At 46.1% G+C, this 18,339-nt stretch overlaps 1 protein-coding gene across 2 annotated transcripts in view; it reads left to right on the top strand.

Moving 5' to 3' along the window:
- The window catches only part of NMT2 (N-myristoyltransferase 2), a 273,658-nt gene that overhangs the window by 178,516 nt on the left and 76,803 nt on the right, over positions 1–18,339 (top strand). For both annotated transcript variants that reach the window (XR_015300715.1, XM_086941816.1), the window contains exon 4: positions 16,686–16,804. Coding sequence is in view for 1 of the 2 variants with exons in the window: in XM_086941816.1 (XP_086797942.1) it covers positions 16,686–16,804 (119 nt within the window). In the remaining variant the exon portion in view is untranslated. The remainder of the gene's footprint in view (positions 1–16,685; positions 16,805–18,339) is intronic.

Raw genomic sequence — 18,339 nt, 5'->3', positions numbered from 1 at the left:
CTCCTCCCACTCCTTGTCAGTTATTGACCATTCGCATATAATTGTTGCATCAATGTGCACTACCACGCACTCCGTGTCATCTTGCTCCTCTTCTTTTTGATCCTGTACAGGCAACCTGGACAAACAGTCCGCTCTACTGTTTTTTCCCCCTTTTATGTGCTCAATCCTGAAATTAAATTCCTGAAGTTTTGACATTAGCCTTATCAGTCTAGAGCTTGCATTTCCGTTGCCTCGACCTTTGCCATCCATCATATATTCTAATGGTTTATGGTCGGTTACAAGTGTGAAACTTTTCCCCCACAGATAGTCCTTGAGTTTGTGCACTGCCCACACACATGCCAAAGTCTCACGTTCGATTGTGCTGTAGTGGACTTCTGTGTCGTTTAGCCTCCTGGAAATAAATGCAATTGTGTTCTCTTCACTTCCCTTTTTCTGGCAGAACACAGCACCAATTCCTCATGTCTTGCATCTACAGTCACAATGTTGTCCAGTAATGGGTCATAGGGTTTCAGTGCAGGTGCATTTGCTATTTCCTCCTTGACTGACCTAAATGCTTGAACTTGCTCATCTTTCCACTCATATGCTACATTCTTTTTTAACAGTCTTCTGAGTGGTTCCACTTTCTCAGCATATTTCTGTATGAACTTCGCATAATATTCACTGAGGCCAAGGAATGACTTGAGGGTTTCCTTGTTTCTAGGTTCTGGGTCCTCCCTTATTGCGTGTACTAAATCGTTTTTTGGCAAGATACCTTCAGCCGTCAGGACATGCCCTAGGTACTCAATCTCCTTTGTCATGAATTTGCATTTATCCTTTGAGACTGTCATACCTTTCTTTTCTAAAACATCTAAAACCTTTTCAATCAATTTTATGTGCTCTTGTTCTGTTTCAGAATGCAAAAGAATGTCGTCTTGAAAGGCTTCCACCCCTTTCATCTTCCCAAACAGAACGTCCATGAGTTTCTGGAAAACCCCTGAAGAGGAGGCTAGGCCAAAGGGAAGTCTCACATATCTGAACGCTCCAAATGGCGTGATGAAAGTTGTCAATTTCTTAGACCTTTCTGACAGACATACCTGATGATATGCGGCCCTTAAGTCAATCAGTGAAAAGTATTTTGAGCCTGATATTGACTGAAGAATGTCTTGAATTTTGGGTAGGGGATGGCAGTTTACAATTATGTTTTTATTTAGCGACCTCAGTTCTACACATAACCTAATGTCCCCTGTCTTCTTTTTCTTTGATACCACGATAGCAGAAACCCACTTAGACTCTTCTGCTTCTTCAATTACACCCCCTTCTTTCAATTTCTCAAGCACTTCCCTCAACTCTTTTCTTATGGATAATGGTATTGTTCTCACTTTGTGCTTACATGGTATGGCGCCTTCTTTTAGTTTGATGTCATGGCTGAAACCTTTAACACAACCTATTTCATTTTTAAACACCTCCTTATGTTTGTCAAGAATGGTATCTAAATCTCCTTTGTCCTTCTCTATGCATATGCTGTTCACCCATTCCTCTCTTAAAATTACCGGGTCTTTTGCCCCAGGCACCAATACCACCCCTAGTTGGGCTAGATCTCTCCATCCTACTAGTATCCTCCCTTTTTCCGCTACATAAATCTTTGTTTCAATTACTCTTCCCTTGAAACTTACAGTGTCATTGAAATATCCTAGCATATTTATTTCCTTCTCCCCAAATGCTTTCGGGTTCACATCAGATTCTGTTAGTTGTACATTTTTCCATTTTTCTTCAAAAAGAACATCAGATATGGTTGTTATGGGCGCACCTGAATCTGCAGTAAATTTTAGCTCAACCTCACCGATTTTCACATCACTAACAGGACCCTTTATCCTTCCTTCCTCCATCTCTACATATAGGACTATGTTCTCACACATTTCTTCATCAAAACTGCCTACAGCGTTTATATTCATGCTATTACTCATTCTTGTAGTTTTACACAAGGCAGTATAATGACCATATCTTTTACATTTAATGCACTTTTTGCCTATTGCAGGGCAATTCTTGAAATCAGCTAAGTGCTCATTAGATCCACACCTGAAACAGCACAACTGCTTACCTCCTACCTTCCTTTCACTCATACATTTTTCATACGCTTTACCATAAACCTTCTTCTTGTCCTGTAAATAAAATACATTAGTGTTATTCCCCGCTGATGACAATTCTTTAGTGGAAATTGGAGATCTCTCGATACCCCTAGCAATGTCTATGACTTCCTGCAAGGTCGGTCTTTTGCATGCTAACAGTCTTTCCTGCACTTTCTTCGTATAGCAATAGAAAACAATTTGGTCTCTTATGTACACATCTGTCATCTCCTCATATTCACATTCCACTGCAAGAATCCTTAGACATGCAACATATTCATCGACAGTGTCCCCTTCTTGTTGTTTTCTTTGAGCAAATTTATGCCTTGCAACCATAATATTGTTCTCCTCATCGAACTGTTTTTCTAACCTTTTCAATGCCTCCTGATACTCATTTAAACTTAAGATTCCTACACTGAGACATAAAAGCATCAACTGTGACAGGGACGGATGTCTTGGAGTAGACAGACTGACTGGAACCACGGACGACGTAGCGAATAGAAAACAACTATCACTACTTCCACCTGCTCTTCCTGGATGTATTTAACACCCTGGAATCGGGTATTGGAGGGAAGGCAAACACAAGACCCTGATGCCATTAACAGCCCAATCACTGCCAATGCTTCAGGAGATAGAATTTGACTGTAAAAAAAAAACAGGAAGTAGGGTATTGTCCTAAGTCTTAAAGACTTCTAACCAAGTGGTCCCAAACTTTTGTACAAACTGCCAAAAATCTAGGGGATGAAGAGAAAGGTCAATGACTGGGAAAACACACCTACCAGACCGTTTTTCCATTCTACCTTCCCGGAAGATAAACTGCACAGAGAGTCAAGAGTTATTATTCTGCCTATAGAAAGGTCATCTGGGTCAGATATAATGGGAACAAGGATCCCATCCATTCTTGGTGATTCAAATAGGATCTGATAATGTGATTGTCGGCCTGATAAGAACCACCTGATCATTTGGACACTGGAGGAAATAGCTGTATGAACCACCTTCAATTCTTTCCAATGACTGGTCATTCCCAATTCCAGAGGCTCCTATCTGTTTTGAGCTACTTTGTCCACCAAATGTGTCCTCATCCTCTCCTGCTAGCATCTATAACTTTTGCAGTTGGGAGGGAAACTAGGAAATATTTGTCCTGGTTTTCTGGCAGACTAGTTAAGGGATCAGGGATTCATACTTCTGACAATTCCAGCTCCCAAATACCAGGAGATGTTGAACCAAAGGAAATAAATGCGGGCGATACCAATGGCAGAATTATCCCAGTTGACAGAATATTACTCTGCGCCCTTAGCCACTTTCAGGCTGTAACTTCCGATTTTGCTAGAAAAGAACTCAGATGCAGACCCAACATTTGTTACCTGTGAATTGTAAAACACATGTGTCCCAGATCCCAACGGAACATCTCTCCAAAGAATTAGAGATGTTGATTTTCCAGCAAGTGGGATGTCTTTGAGTTTATTAGGAAACTGTGTTCCAATAGGATTTTACAGATGAGCTGCATCAGTTATGAACCCTTCAAAAGAGAAGAAGCAATCGCCCAATCTTCCTAACATGGTAAGACTAGTATCCCTTCAGCTTGAATTCAACCCACCACTGATTCTAAGAACTTTGCGAAACATCTTGGGGAAGATAGAATCCCAAATTGCTGAACTTGAAATTGCTATTGCTGATTTTGAATGCAAACCACAGACATCGGAGTACATATCTGAATTATCATGTGTAGATAAGTAGCTAAAAGATCAACAGACGTAAAAAGAAAATTTATTTTAGGAACAGCACAATGTTCTGTAAAAAGAGCATCTTCAATCTTTGATAAGGAAAATAGATGTTCACTCTCTTCAGATCCAACACTGATCTGTAGTCTCATAATACTTTCTCTACTAGAAAGAGAATAGAGTTGCACCCTCTGCCTTCTCTTAGTCTCTCTGGTACTGTGATTGTCACCTTTCCCAGAAGTTTTTGATTTCCTTACAGCATGGGAAGTTTGTGAATTGGGCAGCGAAAAGAAAAGTCTGACAGGAATTGATCAGGTGGAGAAGAAAACTGCACTCAATAATCCATGTTTGCATTTTTTTTAAACATCTTTTTATTGAAAGAAACAGTTCCATCACATGACACATCATGGAGCAGTGAAAGTGCAATGGTGTTTACATATAGAAAATCACATCAAATCAGTCGTTGGCGGGTATATTGACAGTCCACCTCCAAGCCAGTGCGTCTTCTACCCCAAACCCATCCTTCAGCCCTTCCCCCGCCCTTCGAACCATCCTCCCTCTTGCCCTCCCCTCCACCCCATCCCCCCATCAGTTGTGCAGAACGTATCAGAACCAAAGTCCATCGCCTCCCAGGAAAGGAAGTGTCATTTGCATGTCGTGGGCGGTATCTATCAAGGGAAGCCTCCACTACGTTTCCTCCGGGGTGTTCATCCACTCCCCTCTATACCTCCTCTAGGCCTGCCAGATCTTTTCCCATTTTTTGGGACAACCCCGACTATTGTAGATGACCTTCTCCGCCCTCTGGCACCAATCCATGTCTCGCTCCCATTCCTCTATTGTCGGTACCAAGTCATTCCCCCAAAGACGTGCGATATTCCTCTTTGCCACCAGGCTTGCGAAGGCCAACCACACCTTATCTCCATTGGGCCATGTTACCGCCCCCGTGACCCCTAGGATGTGCCACCTAGCCTCCAGCGGCACCTCTGCCCCAACCACTTCCTCCATTATGTCATTCAGACTAACCCAATACGTATGAATTTTGGGGCATTCCCAAAGGATGTGAAAGAATGTGCCCTCATCCCCGAACCCTCTCAAGCAAAAGTGTGATGTTGCGTTTCCCATTTTAACCCTTTCCGTGCTGCGAACGTCCAACGGTCGTCGCGTGCAGTACCTCACTGGTGCTGCGCACGACCGTTGGACGTCCGAATCCCGTTAGTGCGATCGAACGTCCGCACTGGGGCGGAATGTTCGACGCGCTAAACGGGTTAAATTGCACCGTGCGTGGGGTGTAGGACCTGTGAAGGATGCGGAGCTGCACCAATCTGAATCGTGCTCGAATCGCCACTTCTCTAGGGCACTGCAGGGCCTCATTCCAATCATCGTCCTCTAAGAAGCCCAAGTCGGATTCCCACTTTTCCCGCAGTGATCCAAGTGTATCTGGGATGTTGTTAATTAGCTTCTTATATGTGAGCGATATGGCCTTATCAATCATTGGGTCCAACAGCAGCCTGTCTTCAAGTGGAGCGTATTCAGGTATCTGATCCCCCTGTGATAGATGTGAATATATAGCATGTTTGAATTGCTGATAATGAAGGAATTCGCCATTTCCCATATGGAATTCTGACTGTAGAGCCACGAATTCCACCACCTGCCCCTTCTTCCAGATATCTCCCAGTAGATCTCTGCCTATCAGGCTCCAATGGCGTAGGTCGCGGAGTTGCACAACTTCCCTAAGGAAGTCACCCCTCCATAAGGGCGTCTGAGCCGTGAGCCTCCTGTCCCAACCAAGCAATTTAGTTGCACGTTTCCATATCTCGACCACCACCGCGGTCTGGGGGGGCCAAAAGCTGACTACGCCGTGCCTTGGAGTAGAGGGCCGCTAAATAGGTATCCGCGCCTAGGGCCATACGCTCTATCCGATACGCCGGTTCTTCCTGCGGGGCAAATACCCACCCGTTAATATTAGCCAGCTGCGCCGCCCAATAATATAGACGGATGTCGGGTACCGCCAGTCCCCCCTCATAGGGACCGCGCTGTAACTTGCGGAGAGCAATCTGCGGACACCCCCCGCTCCACAAAAGGGAGCGCTGCTCTGCCTCCACCGTTTTAAAGACATGATCCGGGATTGGAAAGGGGGAGCTCTGCAGCGCATACAACAAACGTGGCCGGGCCATCATCTCCCATGAGGGAGACCGGGAGGGTCCGCCAGTGTTGCACGTCACTGTGCAGGCGATCAAGTTGTGTCTGCACATTAGTCGGAGAAACTCCGAGTCAGACGGTGTGATCCATATCCCTAAATAGCGAAACATCTCTCGCCAAACCAGCCCTTGCATCCGACCACTGTAGGCGGTTGGGGCCCCGCCAAAACGTAGCCTAGGGATTTGCTCCAATTGACATGGTACCCGGAGTATTCCCCAAAGTACATAGCATAGCCATTAGACGTTGTATAGATTCCGCCGGTCTCTGGGTATATAGCAATATATCGTCAGCATAGAGCGATATGCGTTCTTCCCATCCGCCCCTCATGTCTATCCCCAACACCCCAGGGTCCGTCCTCACCCAGTGTGCCAGTGGCTCCAATGCCAAGGCAAAGAGGGTCGGGGACAGGGGGCAGCCCTGCCTCGTCCCGCGCCCCAATCTGAACTCACGCGACATGGCCCCATTAACACGGACCCGCGCCAGCGGCCCCGTGTACAACAGTTTCACCCAGGAGCAGAAGTTGTCCCCAAACCCCAGTTTCTCCAGTACGGCGTAGATGTAGCGCCATTTGATACTATCAAAGGCCATATGGGCGTCCAGGGAGAGCAAAGTCACTGGAACCCACCCTGGTACGGCAGCTGTCTGTAGAACCCCGAATAAGCGGCGCAAATTAAGTATTGTGCTCCGGTGAGGCATAAAGCCTGGCTGGTCCGGGTGGACCAGTGATTGGATCACCGCTCCCAGGCGAGTAGCAAGGATCTTCCCCAGGACCTTCGTCTCATAATTAAGGAGGGAGACCAGGCGATCATTTTGTTCGCCTTGTCACCGAGGTCATATACTCTACGCTGGGTGGCCAGTGCATGCGCCCGTGCTTGTTCCGTCTAGACATCCCTTATCTCTTTGCTAAGGAGGCGCGCTTTATGCAGTCTAACCCGGTCTTGTTCTGGGGTAAGCCCTGTCTCACTGTCCAGAGCTAGAAGCTCCAACTCCAATCTTTCCACCTGTGCATGCTTAACCTTACGCCTCCGCCCTACCTCTGCTTGTACGAAATCCCTGGCCACCGTTTTATACGCCTCCCACACTATGCCCGGGGAATCCACTGAACCTAGGTTGTCATCGAAGTATTGACCCACTCTCTCCCTGAATCGCTCCTGAAAGTCCTTACCCTTCAAAAGAAAGGAGTCAAGCCGGGGGGGATGCTCCAATCTATGGTGGGACTTAACAGCTGGACCCCCACCGGTGCGTGGTCAGAAATTCCTCTAGCCTTAATGATGCCCATCTCGAAACGGAGTCATGCATTCTGTGCGTGTGAGAATGTAGTCAATCCTAGAGGAGCACCCACGGGCTGCGGAAAGGTGTGTGTACTGTCTCAGGTGCGGGTTGTGTGCCCTCCATAAATCAGTTAGGCCCATTGTTTGCGTAAAGTCCCTGAGGTGATGTTCCCCCCACCCCCCCACCGCCCAGTGAGGGTGACGATCTATCCAAATCTCTGGCCATCACATCATTCATGTCTCCACCCAGCACTAATATCCCCGGAGGCAATTCCAGCAACAGCTTCCCAACATCCGGGAGGGTGGACGCGTGTAGTTTCGGAGGTATGTACAATGAGCAGAAATTCAAAGGGCAACGCTCCCACTGTGCAGATATCGCCACATAACGACCCAGGGGATCAGACCAGCTTCGTCCCAGGACCAATGGCAGTGAATTTTTAATCGGTATACCCACACCCCTTGAGCCTGTCGTAAAGCCAGAATGAGCGCGTAGGGTGTAACCAAATCTATCAAGGGCCCTACAGTGATTCCCTAGCAGATGTGTCTCCTGTAGGAGGACGACATCTGGAGCGTGCCTCCGAAGGTATTGCAAAACGACCGTCCACTTGATTTTATTCTGCAGGCCGTTCACATTCCAGGATACGATGTCTATGTGTTGCGTCTTGGGTGAATGTGAGCCTGGCATTTCCTCCGCCAAAACTTAAAGGGGAAGAGCCGTCCCCTCCTTCCACCCCCCTCCCATCCGCCCCGTGAGTGTGTCGATGGAATCAAAACAATGATGCAATACAAAAACCAAGAAGAAATAACAGAACCAAACCCCCCGTTCCTCCCCTCAACAGCCTGCTACCCTGCTACTCCGGCCAACTACGCCAGACATCCCCAATAAGCAGAGCGCCTGTAGCCCTTGAAACAATAACCTTAGGGGTGAGTGGTGCAGCCAAGTCCATTCTCCGGGGCTCTCCCCCCGACCCCCCATACAGTACAATAAGTAGTTCAACGAACGTCACGTCCAAAAACCAAAGGCCCAAAATGAATAATCAACCCCACCTCCGTGTAAACAGTGCCCTCCCGCCACGTCGGGAGCAAGTAACAATCGCAGGTGTACTGGTCCATTTGGTACCTATCTCTACAGGACCTCTGCTCAGACCAATCCCCCCCCCCCCATTCAGTGCGCCCCCGACAGCTCCACAGATGAGGCTGGAAACTGGGGGGCTGCGCTCCTCCAGCTTCCCTCACGGTCCGGGCCCCTCCGTCGCTGTCCGCGCTCCTCCATCCAGGTATGTGCCTCCTCCGGGGTGGTAAAGAAGAAGGATTTTCCATCCGCCAACACCTTGAGCCGCGCCGGGAAGAACATCATGTAGCGGAGGTCACACTCCCGAAGTCTCCTCTTGACTGCGTCAAACGATCTGCGCTCCTGCTGGACCTTGAGTGTAAAGACAGGGAATAAACGTATCGTGGTGTCTTCCACACGCAAGTCTCCATGCTGTCGTGCTGCCTGCAGGATAGCATCCCGGTTGTGATAGTTGAGTACCCGCGCGATGATGGTTCGCGTCGGGACCCCCGGGCACGGCGGAGGGACTGGTGCCCTGTGTGCTCGCTCTATAACGAAAAACTTAGACAGTCTCTTGGGTTTCAGGGTGTTCAAAATGAGGTCCTCCAGGAACAGTTCCATACTGGCCCCTTCCATTTTTTCTGGCACGCCTACCACCCTGAGATTGTTCCTTCGGGCTCTCCCTTCCCGATCCTCCAGCCGCGCCGCCATCTGCTTTTGCTGTTGCGTGAGCTGTTGGACCTGCTCTTGTAGTGACTTGGCGGCCCCCTGTAGGTCTGTAATGGCAGCAGCGTTTTGAGTGGCCTTCTCAGATGTTTTGTTCAAACCCGCCCGCTGGAGTGTCCATTTAATGGACATTTTGTCTATTTTAGACTCCAAGGTAGTGCCCAGGGATTGAATGGCCTGCATGATGGAGGAGAGAGACGGTTCGCGGGGCTCTTCCGATGGCCCGGGGTGAGGCAGATCATCACCGTCCGGGCCCGCCGTGTAATTATCCATAGTATTGGATTGAGTCGCCGTGTTCTTCTTGTTCCGCATATTCGCAGAGGACGTCGGATGGCCACTCCTAGGCCCTTCACAGGGTCGTCTCCAAGAGGAGCCAAAGCAGCGCTTGTGCTCCAATCTCCAGTTTCCAGTCCCTAGGGTATGTAGGGGCCCACTTACCCGTGGAACAGGCCCTGTCGCCGGGCAACCAGAATACCGAAGCGTGCAGTCCGTCTGACGCAGCGGGCCTCGGTTATGGAGTTTAGTTGTGGGGCGGACCCCCTCCGGCAGCCAAGCAGAGTTGTGTACCCCCTGGACGTCCTACGTCTGTGTGGCCAGCCTCATGTACAAGGATTCTTCCCCTAGGTATCCAGCGTCGCGACTGTCCCCCAACGTCGGGGCAAGCCCTGTCCGCCCGGATATACAGTGTCAATCCAGGCCGCTGCTACCTGTGTCTCTAGGCCTGCGTCCTACTCCCCACAGGGGCCCATCAGCAAGGACCTGCGCACGTGCGGATGGAAGCCGCTTCTGGCCCGAGTTTAGAGTGCCCTGTCTCTCAAGGCTATCTGATCAGAGGGCCTCGCAGCCGGTGCCGTGGTGTAAGGCCGCAGGTCTCCTCTCTCCTCCGGAGGGGGGGGCCCCTGCTTTCAGCCCCAGGCGGTCCCCCGGTGTATATAGGCCCCTCAGCAACGTTCCTGGCCCCCGCACCGCTTGCACCGCTACTCACTGGAGTGGCTCACGAAGCGGCCGCGGGAGGGGCACGTCTCGTGTCCTCTAGGGCTCCACTGGGAGTTGTTGGCCGTGAGGTCCGCCGCGGGGTCAGCAAACCCGGCCGCCGCCTGTTCCCACGATGCCGCCGTCAATACAGTCCGGCCGCCGGGGACCCAGGCAGGGCTTCTCCCGGTCCACCGCCTATCGCCGCCCAATCAACACCTTAGTGTAGGGCCGGCAGGCAAGGGTCACTTTGTGCTTCAATCCTGGGCTCCTCTAAGCCAAGCGCTGTCCCAAGCCGCCGTCCTGCGTCCCCGCCCCGGCCATCTCCTCACCCGAGGCCGGTGCTTCAACGCTGTGCCTCTACATCAAAGGCCGCGGCTGGCCCCCAGACGCCAACTCCCGTATCTCCGGCACCCGGTCTCTGATCCGCACCAGGGAGGCAACAGCAGGCATCGGAGGAATGGGTCTTCTCAATGCCAGCGTCGGACGTCGTCGATCGGGCGAATTATTGGTGGATCATTGGCGGATTGCAGGGGTCGACTGGATAACCCACGGAGCGCCGCAAAACTAAGCGGCCATCTTGGTCGCCGCCAAGCCACGCCCCCCCATGTTTGCAATTTTTATCTCCCTTTTTCTGGGCACATTCTGTCCCCAAATCATGAAAAGTTGTTAGGAGACATCCAACAGGCCACTTGGAATGGTCTAGAGCATACTAATTCTTTTGGAGTTGAAGGATTTGTTGCTGGTTGTGGCTGGAACTGGAATTTGCTGCAAACCCCTCACCCTGACCACGACTCTTTACACAAAAGGCCTGTTTAGACCCTTTTCCCAGTATTCCCAGTCCAAGCACTCGGCAGTAGCTAAACCCCCCTTCCTCAGAAGAATGAGCAGACGGGGCCATCCATTTGTTTTCCGAGCATCTTTTGATTAATTCTTGCAGATTTGGACCACATCATTTGCATCTGAAAAACGAACAGGCAATATCATTGCTTTCTGCAATACATTCAAAGATGCATCTTGCCTGCAATCACAAAATCTGATACTGCAGCTGCTGCTCCGCAAGATGCAAAAGAAATAATCATGGAAAACGGACTTGGTGGTCCATTATTGAGTGTTGATGCTAATTGTTTTTACTCAACTCAATACCTGAAACTCTTTAAGGAACTATTGAATAATATAATTTGAAAATGTGCTTCATGTCTTAGCAAAGTTCGATGCTGCATAAGCGTGTGTAACTGGCGATTCAACATTCTTTTTTTACAGCATCTGATGCAATGTCCTTGTCTAAAACTATCACCCCTTGTGATAAGCCTGCCATTAAGAATTCCATTTTGACTATTGCACGACTTTTATCAGAAAATCAGAGATCTTAGAAAGGATTGTGAGTCCTCCTCCTCCTTCCATTCAGTGACAACACATTCTGTACTGTATAATGTAAGCGCAAACAATCAGATTGACTTTTTTGACAGTGAATGGAAAAATACTCCTCTTCCATGCCAACATAGGTCTCAGAAAATGCCAAATGATCTCCTAAATGTCCTACCACTGCAGACAATTCAGGTCCCTGTATGAACTACTGGCCTCTTCCTCTTTAGCTTCCCCTTTCATGACCTCTCCTTGGTACCATCGTAATCTTAAGAACTTTGGCAAGTGAGGGACCTTCTGGTACCACAAATGTATATTCCATTTCATCTTGATCATCTTTTGAATAGTGCCTAAGTTAATTTTACCATCATGTTGAGGAGAAGAGTCTTGTAAACCCAAAGCAGATTCAGACAAGTTTTGGATGGTACCATTTCTAAGGTACACCTAAGGCGGAAAGCCGGGTGTTAGGCTACTTGTGTAACTTTTAAAACTTTCATTTGGAAACGTTATTAAATACCTGATTTGCGCCGTGTTTTACCCATAATCCTGCAATCCCCTCGCATTGGGAAACAACTCCCACTGACCCCTGAATAAAGAGTGGTTCGTGGTGGCCATATTGGTGGAACTAGTAAGTCCCAGCGCCCTAGCGCTGTAGACTATAAAAGGAGATGGCAACCTCTCCGCGCAGCGGAAGTCGAGCCAAAGTCCTGCCCGTCTGCGCCCGTCCGCGCTAAGGACGAGCTTAGGGCCCAACATCCTACTCCACTAATTGTTTGGTCAAGCGAGGAGCTACAATCCCTGAATACTCACTCCAAACATTGCCAGCATACCATTAATGCGGACTCCTGGCAAGAGCCGATGAGCTGTTCAAAGTGTAAGTCAACACTACTCCCATTCTGCAAACCCAAATGCAATGCTAAATCCATATCCATAAAAGGTGATCTTATAAATGCACGTTCAATGTGCAAAAATGCACTCCATATCTATGATCATATCACAGAACATGCTTTGGACTGCCTATTTATCACAGAGACATGGCTACGTGAATGGTCGAATCCCGATATAGCCCATGCCCTTCCCACCGGCTATTTAATCCAGAGGCAGAACAGGCAGTCCACCGTGGTGGTGGTTTGGCAATCATATATAGGGATACTTTGAAATGCACTATAACAGAGCTGATCGATATTTTAGGTGCAGAAAGCTTAAGCTTCTGTATGACAATAGGAGACTTCTTTTCCTTTGCGGGTGCATTACTGTATAGGCCTCCGGGATATGCCAAGCAATTTCTGGAAACTATAGGGGAAGTACTCAGTGGTCAAACTTTCAGGTTTGCGAACTTTACTGTATTGGGAGATTTAAACCTTCGTATGGATGATTCCAACGATAAACATGCCGCAGATTTCAAAGAAATCATGCAGGTTTTAGGTCTGATGATGCACATCTCTGAACCCACTCATTCAGCAGGACATACACGTGATTGTGTGGGCACCAACATTGACACGATGACTGTTAACCCCCCAGTACAACAAACCTGGACGGACCACATATTTATTGAATTTAATTTTAGCATTAATGATATTGAAAGAAGGAAGAAAGCATGTAATATCAAGGACAAACAAGTCCCTTGTTGTGGCAAAATCATTGCTCACCCTGACCTGATAAAATGGACTAATGATAATAAACCCATCTTTACGGGAAACACTCACACAGACAATCAGAAATTCGAGGGTTGGATGAATATGATAGGTAACAAAATCACTACCAGAGGAGCAGGCCCCAAATCTAATTAAAAAAAAGCTTTCGGCGCCATGGTTCTCAGGACAACTTAAAGATATGTTAACTAATGTGAAAATCTTAGAGAGAAAGTGGTGACGCTACTATAAGAAAGAGGATCAAAGAATCTATAAGACAGAACGGAAACAATATCATACCGCCATAAAAAAAAAACGCTAAATCAACGTACTACACGGCACAGATTGAAGCGTCAGGAAATAAACAAAAAGAAATATTCAATATTGTAAACAGCTTCAGAAATCCAAAGGCACTAAAGTAAGATATTCCACCGTCTCAGGACTTATGTGATAAGATAACTGATTACTTCTTCCAGAAAATCGAAACTATCACTAAAGATTTCCCTATCTTTCAGCAACAAAATCTTGACAATGAGATCCATTTAAGCTCACAAAAATCTGGCTGGTCTACCTTTGATCCCATCAGTCTGGAAGACACTTATAAAGCAATATTAAATACGAAATCTGGGTCACCTTTTGATCCATGCCCTCCCACCCTACTGCAAGCAATAGTAAATGACATTAATCCCGGAATAAACTCCATTGTTAATGCCTCCCTCTCTTCGGGCGAGATTCATTCCAACTGGAAAGTAGCAGCAGTGAGACCCCTACAAAAGAAAGCTATAAAAGACCCTAATACTCTTTCTAACCTACGTCCCATCTCACTCCTCCCAACCCTATGTAAACTTACTGAATCCAGTGCAAATAAACAACTGGTGACTTTTCTGGAGGAGAATGAAGTCCTCCACCCATGCCAAGCGGGTTTCAGGAAACATCATTCGACTGAAACAGCATTACTTTCCACCACTGAAACCATTCGAGCTGCACTGGATCAGGGCAAGAAGGCGGTCCTGATCCTTTTAGATCTCTCTGCAGCCTTCGACACGGTATCCCATGCTATCCTTTTACACCGCCTAGCTAATGCAGGCATAGCAGGAACCGTGCTCGAATGGTTCAGAAATTTTTTGGCACACAGACGGCAGGTCATTATGCTGGGTCAATTCTGCTCTAAGGAAAAAATGCTGAGTACAGGGCTCAAGTTTGAGCCCCACTCTATTCAACCTTTACATGGTTCCCCTGATGCATCTCATTTCCTCGTTTGGTATTGACTCTATAGCTTACGCTGACGACACCCAGCTAATCCCGACACTGGATAAAAATGTGGCGAATGCAGAAATCACCCTCGAAGAATGCCTCTCGGCAGTATTTGCATGGATGACTAGTAATCATCTTAAATGTAATTCTGCCAAAACAGAAATAATACCTTTGGCATCAATAACTGTTTTTCCCCTCAATCCTGGTGGCCCAAAGAAGCAGAAGCGCCACCTAACACTGTAAATGCAGCAAGAAATTTAGGGGTTAAATTTGACAATACTCTGTCCTTTAGCCAACAAACTAGAGAAGTAGCTGGTAAATGCTTTAATATTATCAGAGGTTTGAGGAAATTTTTCAACTCCTCCCTCTGAGTGCCAGACAGACTGTTGCAGTAGCACTCATTACATCGCGGTTAGACTACTGCAATGGTCTGTATGCTGGGCTAAATAAAGCTGCCCTCCAAAAACTGCAGATGGTACAACACGCCGCAACCAGGCTTGTTCTGGGCTGGACAAAAAGATCTTCAGCCTTTGCCGCGCTTAACGCACTGCATTGGCTTCCAATGCAAAAACGTATTTTGTTTAAAGTTTTGACGATTTCCTTTAAAGCCTTCCATCACCACAGCCCAGCCTACTTACGAAAATACTTCAAACAATATCATCCTGTTCGTGAACTGAGATCCTCATCATCTAATCTGCTGACTGTTCCCAAATTCAGACTGATAACGAAAAGTGGAAAATCCCTACATAGCAATGAGAACTTCTGGTTTTAGACCTTTTACCGGGTTACCAAGTAGCGCAGCTGTACAATGTCTTGCAATACCACCTCCCAAGTCTAATTCAAGCAAAGGCGCCGGCTGTGACCTTAATCTGTCTGGAAGTAAATTGTCCATGAGGACAACATCAAGCTTGCACTCTGATTAATCGAAGAAGGGTAAGCAGGGTTCCCCCGTATTATCTTTATGTTGCGCTGATATCCTACTCCTATGTTGTGCTACTATTTGTTGCAACCTATTATGCTGTAGCAGGTCCTGTGGCTGAATGATTAACCTTAAACCAGGTCTTCTTCACCAAGCTCCGTGGTCAAGGTACCACTGAAAATATTTAATTATGTAATTATTTAGGGTTTGCTATAGCACAGCCATCGAACATTAATACAGTTTGTGGGTTTGCTTGTATAGACAAACCGTGTAGGAGAATGTAGCAGTAATGACTGTAGAAGACAGACATGGATTTAATGCAGTAAATGGTTAAAGCACTGGAGTTGTTTATCTGCTGTCCTGCTTCGCACTCAATGACTTGTGACAGTCTCTTCTTTTCTTTTTCCACCCCTTGTCCCGTGACCGCTCTTGATTTGCTCCTTTGCAGCAACCTGGCCTCTGCTCCATCAGGGATGGACTACCCTGTGTTCTGTCTCTTGCTCTGGCTTCTAGTATCATGGATGTGACTGTTCAGTGCTGCCTCCGTTAGCGCCTTCTAGGTCACCTGGCCTCCCAAAGCTTGCTCTGCCCAAAAAGACTACTAGTATGGGAGTTGAACATCTGGGCATGCGCAGTAGTTCTCATAAGACTTCTAAGCTTTTGTCATTAGTTCTATACCGCTCTCGTCTTGTAGCTTAGCACTCTTATTATGAATGAAAGCAGCTCAATCATCGTTCATCTCTGCTCTGTAATCAGTCTTCACATTTATTTATTTGGGAAGTAGCTTGTGCATTCTGTTTTCCTGGTGAGCTTTTGCTGTGATCTGGGCTTCTGATTAATTAATAACTTATCTTTGAAAAAAACTCCAGTACCGAAGTGACCCTCAAAGAGGAAATGGAGTATGCAAGGGTAGGAAAGCACCCATCAAAACAAAACTATGTATTCATCGTAATAGAGCAATTGAAAAATTGTCAGGACGACTTTGTTACTAATTAACTCGAAATGAAATGGAAAGTGAGTCTTATATAAACAAAACTGTCACTCCTAAAAGAGTCTCCTGGCGCTGTAAATGACAAGGATCAATTGTACAGAATAAGACTTAAATTAGGTCTGGACAGCTGGCATCAGATATCCCAAAGAACTTGACCCTCTGGCCCCCAAATCAAGCACATCCGAAGCTGAATATTGTAAGCTGAAAAGATGAAAGCAAATGATAATTTTTGGGATTGGTATACTAGCTAAATGTTCTTCAATATTGACCATAAATAAATTGACGCAGCTCTTTTTGTTATCTGTAATTTATTGATGATAGCACATGCTACCTGCAAAAACATTTTAGAGTATAAAAAAAGTTCTAGATTACTATTAAAGCAGTTGCTTCCTGATGTTGTAAGTGCCTAAGTGATGATAATAATGTTTTGCATACACTACTTAAAATGTATACTAATGTTTTTTTTCCTTTTTTAAATGATAGATGAAGTTATAACTTCTCATGGTGCAATTGAACCAGATAAAGAGAATATCCGTCAAGAGTCTTACTCTTTGCCGCAGGGTTTTATGTGGGACACTTTGGATTTGAGCAATGCTGAAGTGGTAAGTTCAAACTTTGATTTGTTTAAAACTGCAACTTTATACTCGTAATATGGATTTTTCATGCTGTTGGAAATTAGCAGATAAATGCCAAGCTATAAAGTGTGAAATGCATGTGAGTAATCAAAACCTGGGCATTCAATGGTAACATAACTCTAGTTTTTGTCTGAGAGCATTGTTCAGAATGCTTGCGATTTATTTGTAACTTAATATGATCTTATTTTACATTCCTTCTGTACAGTGTTTCCTAGTTGAATGATATCAGTGGAACCACATTCCTGGGAATGTGCAATAAACTGTACACATATTTGAACAATAGCAAAGCCGAACCACCTGTTACAAAATCTCCTTCAGGCGTTGCCTTGGAGAATGGGCAAAAGATACAAGTGCTTGAGCAGCTTTTCTTTTTGTGGGAAAATAAACATATACATTTCTAAGGGTTCTGCATCCAGTGTTGCATAGTTGCTAAAAGGACAATCAAATAAAGCCATTTCCCAGAGTGTGACACAGTCTGTACTGTAGTTCAAATTGTTGTTCGGGATCAGTTGTTACTAAACAAAGTCTACTTGCAACCTTTCACCACCTCCCCAAGTTAATTACATTGTTGATCATTTTGGCAATCCGAAACCACATTATTATTTATCAAGTTCAGTCATGATTTTCAAATGATTTCTTTTCATGTGATTTTGCCCTGGCTAGTTTTTTTGTCAATTAATGAAGTAGTTTGCAGTACATATCTCACATTCCCTGACAGTGGACCCCGTTTGTGAAACATTTGTTAAATGAGTATTCTTGGTTACTTTTTTATGTTTGTAGAGTTCTTACGTCCTTGAAGTCTTAATTAACTACTTTAAACATGCAAAGAAGGGAGGGTGGAAAACAATGGAGGCTACCGATTCCATGTTCCTGACGTGCAGGGGCCTTTTTTCTAAATTTACGCTATTTTTCATGCTATTCTAATGAGGACCCTTGTTGTCATGTTTGTGGAAATAAACTAGCCTTCATCTACTTGGAAACTACACAAATGTAACTCATCCCCACACTTTCTGCTCACTGACTATTGAGATTTTAGAATGAACTTATAACCAAACCATTTCTCTGATCATTGCTCATCCTGTGAGGGTTACAATGTCGATACTGATTTCACATTCAATATCATCCAACATATCCATGGAAATTGAACTCTTCAACATTTTTGCCTTTGTTCATTGTTTTATGCATATTCACAAAAGTTGCTTTGCCATCATTCAGAGTCTTCAAATGCCAACATTATGCACCCTGCTTTCGACCTTGATCAGAGCTCTGTAAAGTATGCCTTTCTCCTTCTTTCCTCAGGGACATTCACTTAGTGAATAACAGTCGTTCAGGATGTTGCACAAGGCCAAGCTTGCAACCGCATTACTATAGCCCATTTTGGTACCATCCCAATTTGCTTAACAGGTCTCCTGTTGCCTGGCCGGGGTTAAAAATCTCCACTTAATGCAGATATGTAAGAGTTATCCATTGTCCTGTTCAGTGCACAACGGATTATTTTGTAA

This window comes from Lissotriton vulgaris, chromosome 10 (assembly GCF_964263255.1).
Source record: "Lissotriton vulgaris chromosome 10, aLisVul1.2, whole genome shotgun sequence".
Taxonomy (NCBI): domain Eukaryota; kingdom Metazoa; phylum Chordata; class Amphibia; order Caudata; family Salamandridae; genus Lissotriton; species Lissotriton vulgaris.
This window is presented reverse-complemented; position numbering and strand designations above follow the sequence as displayed.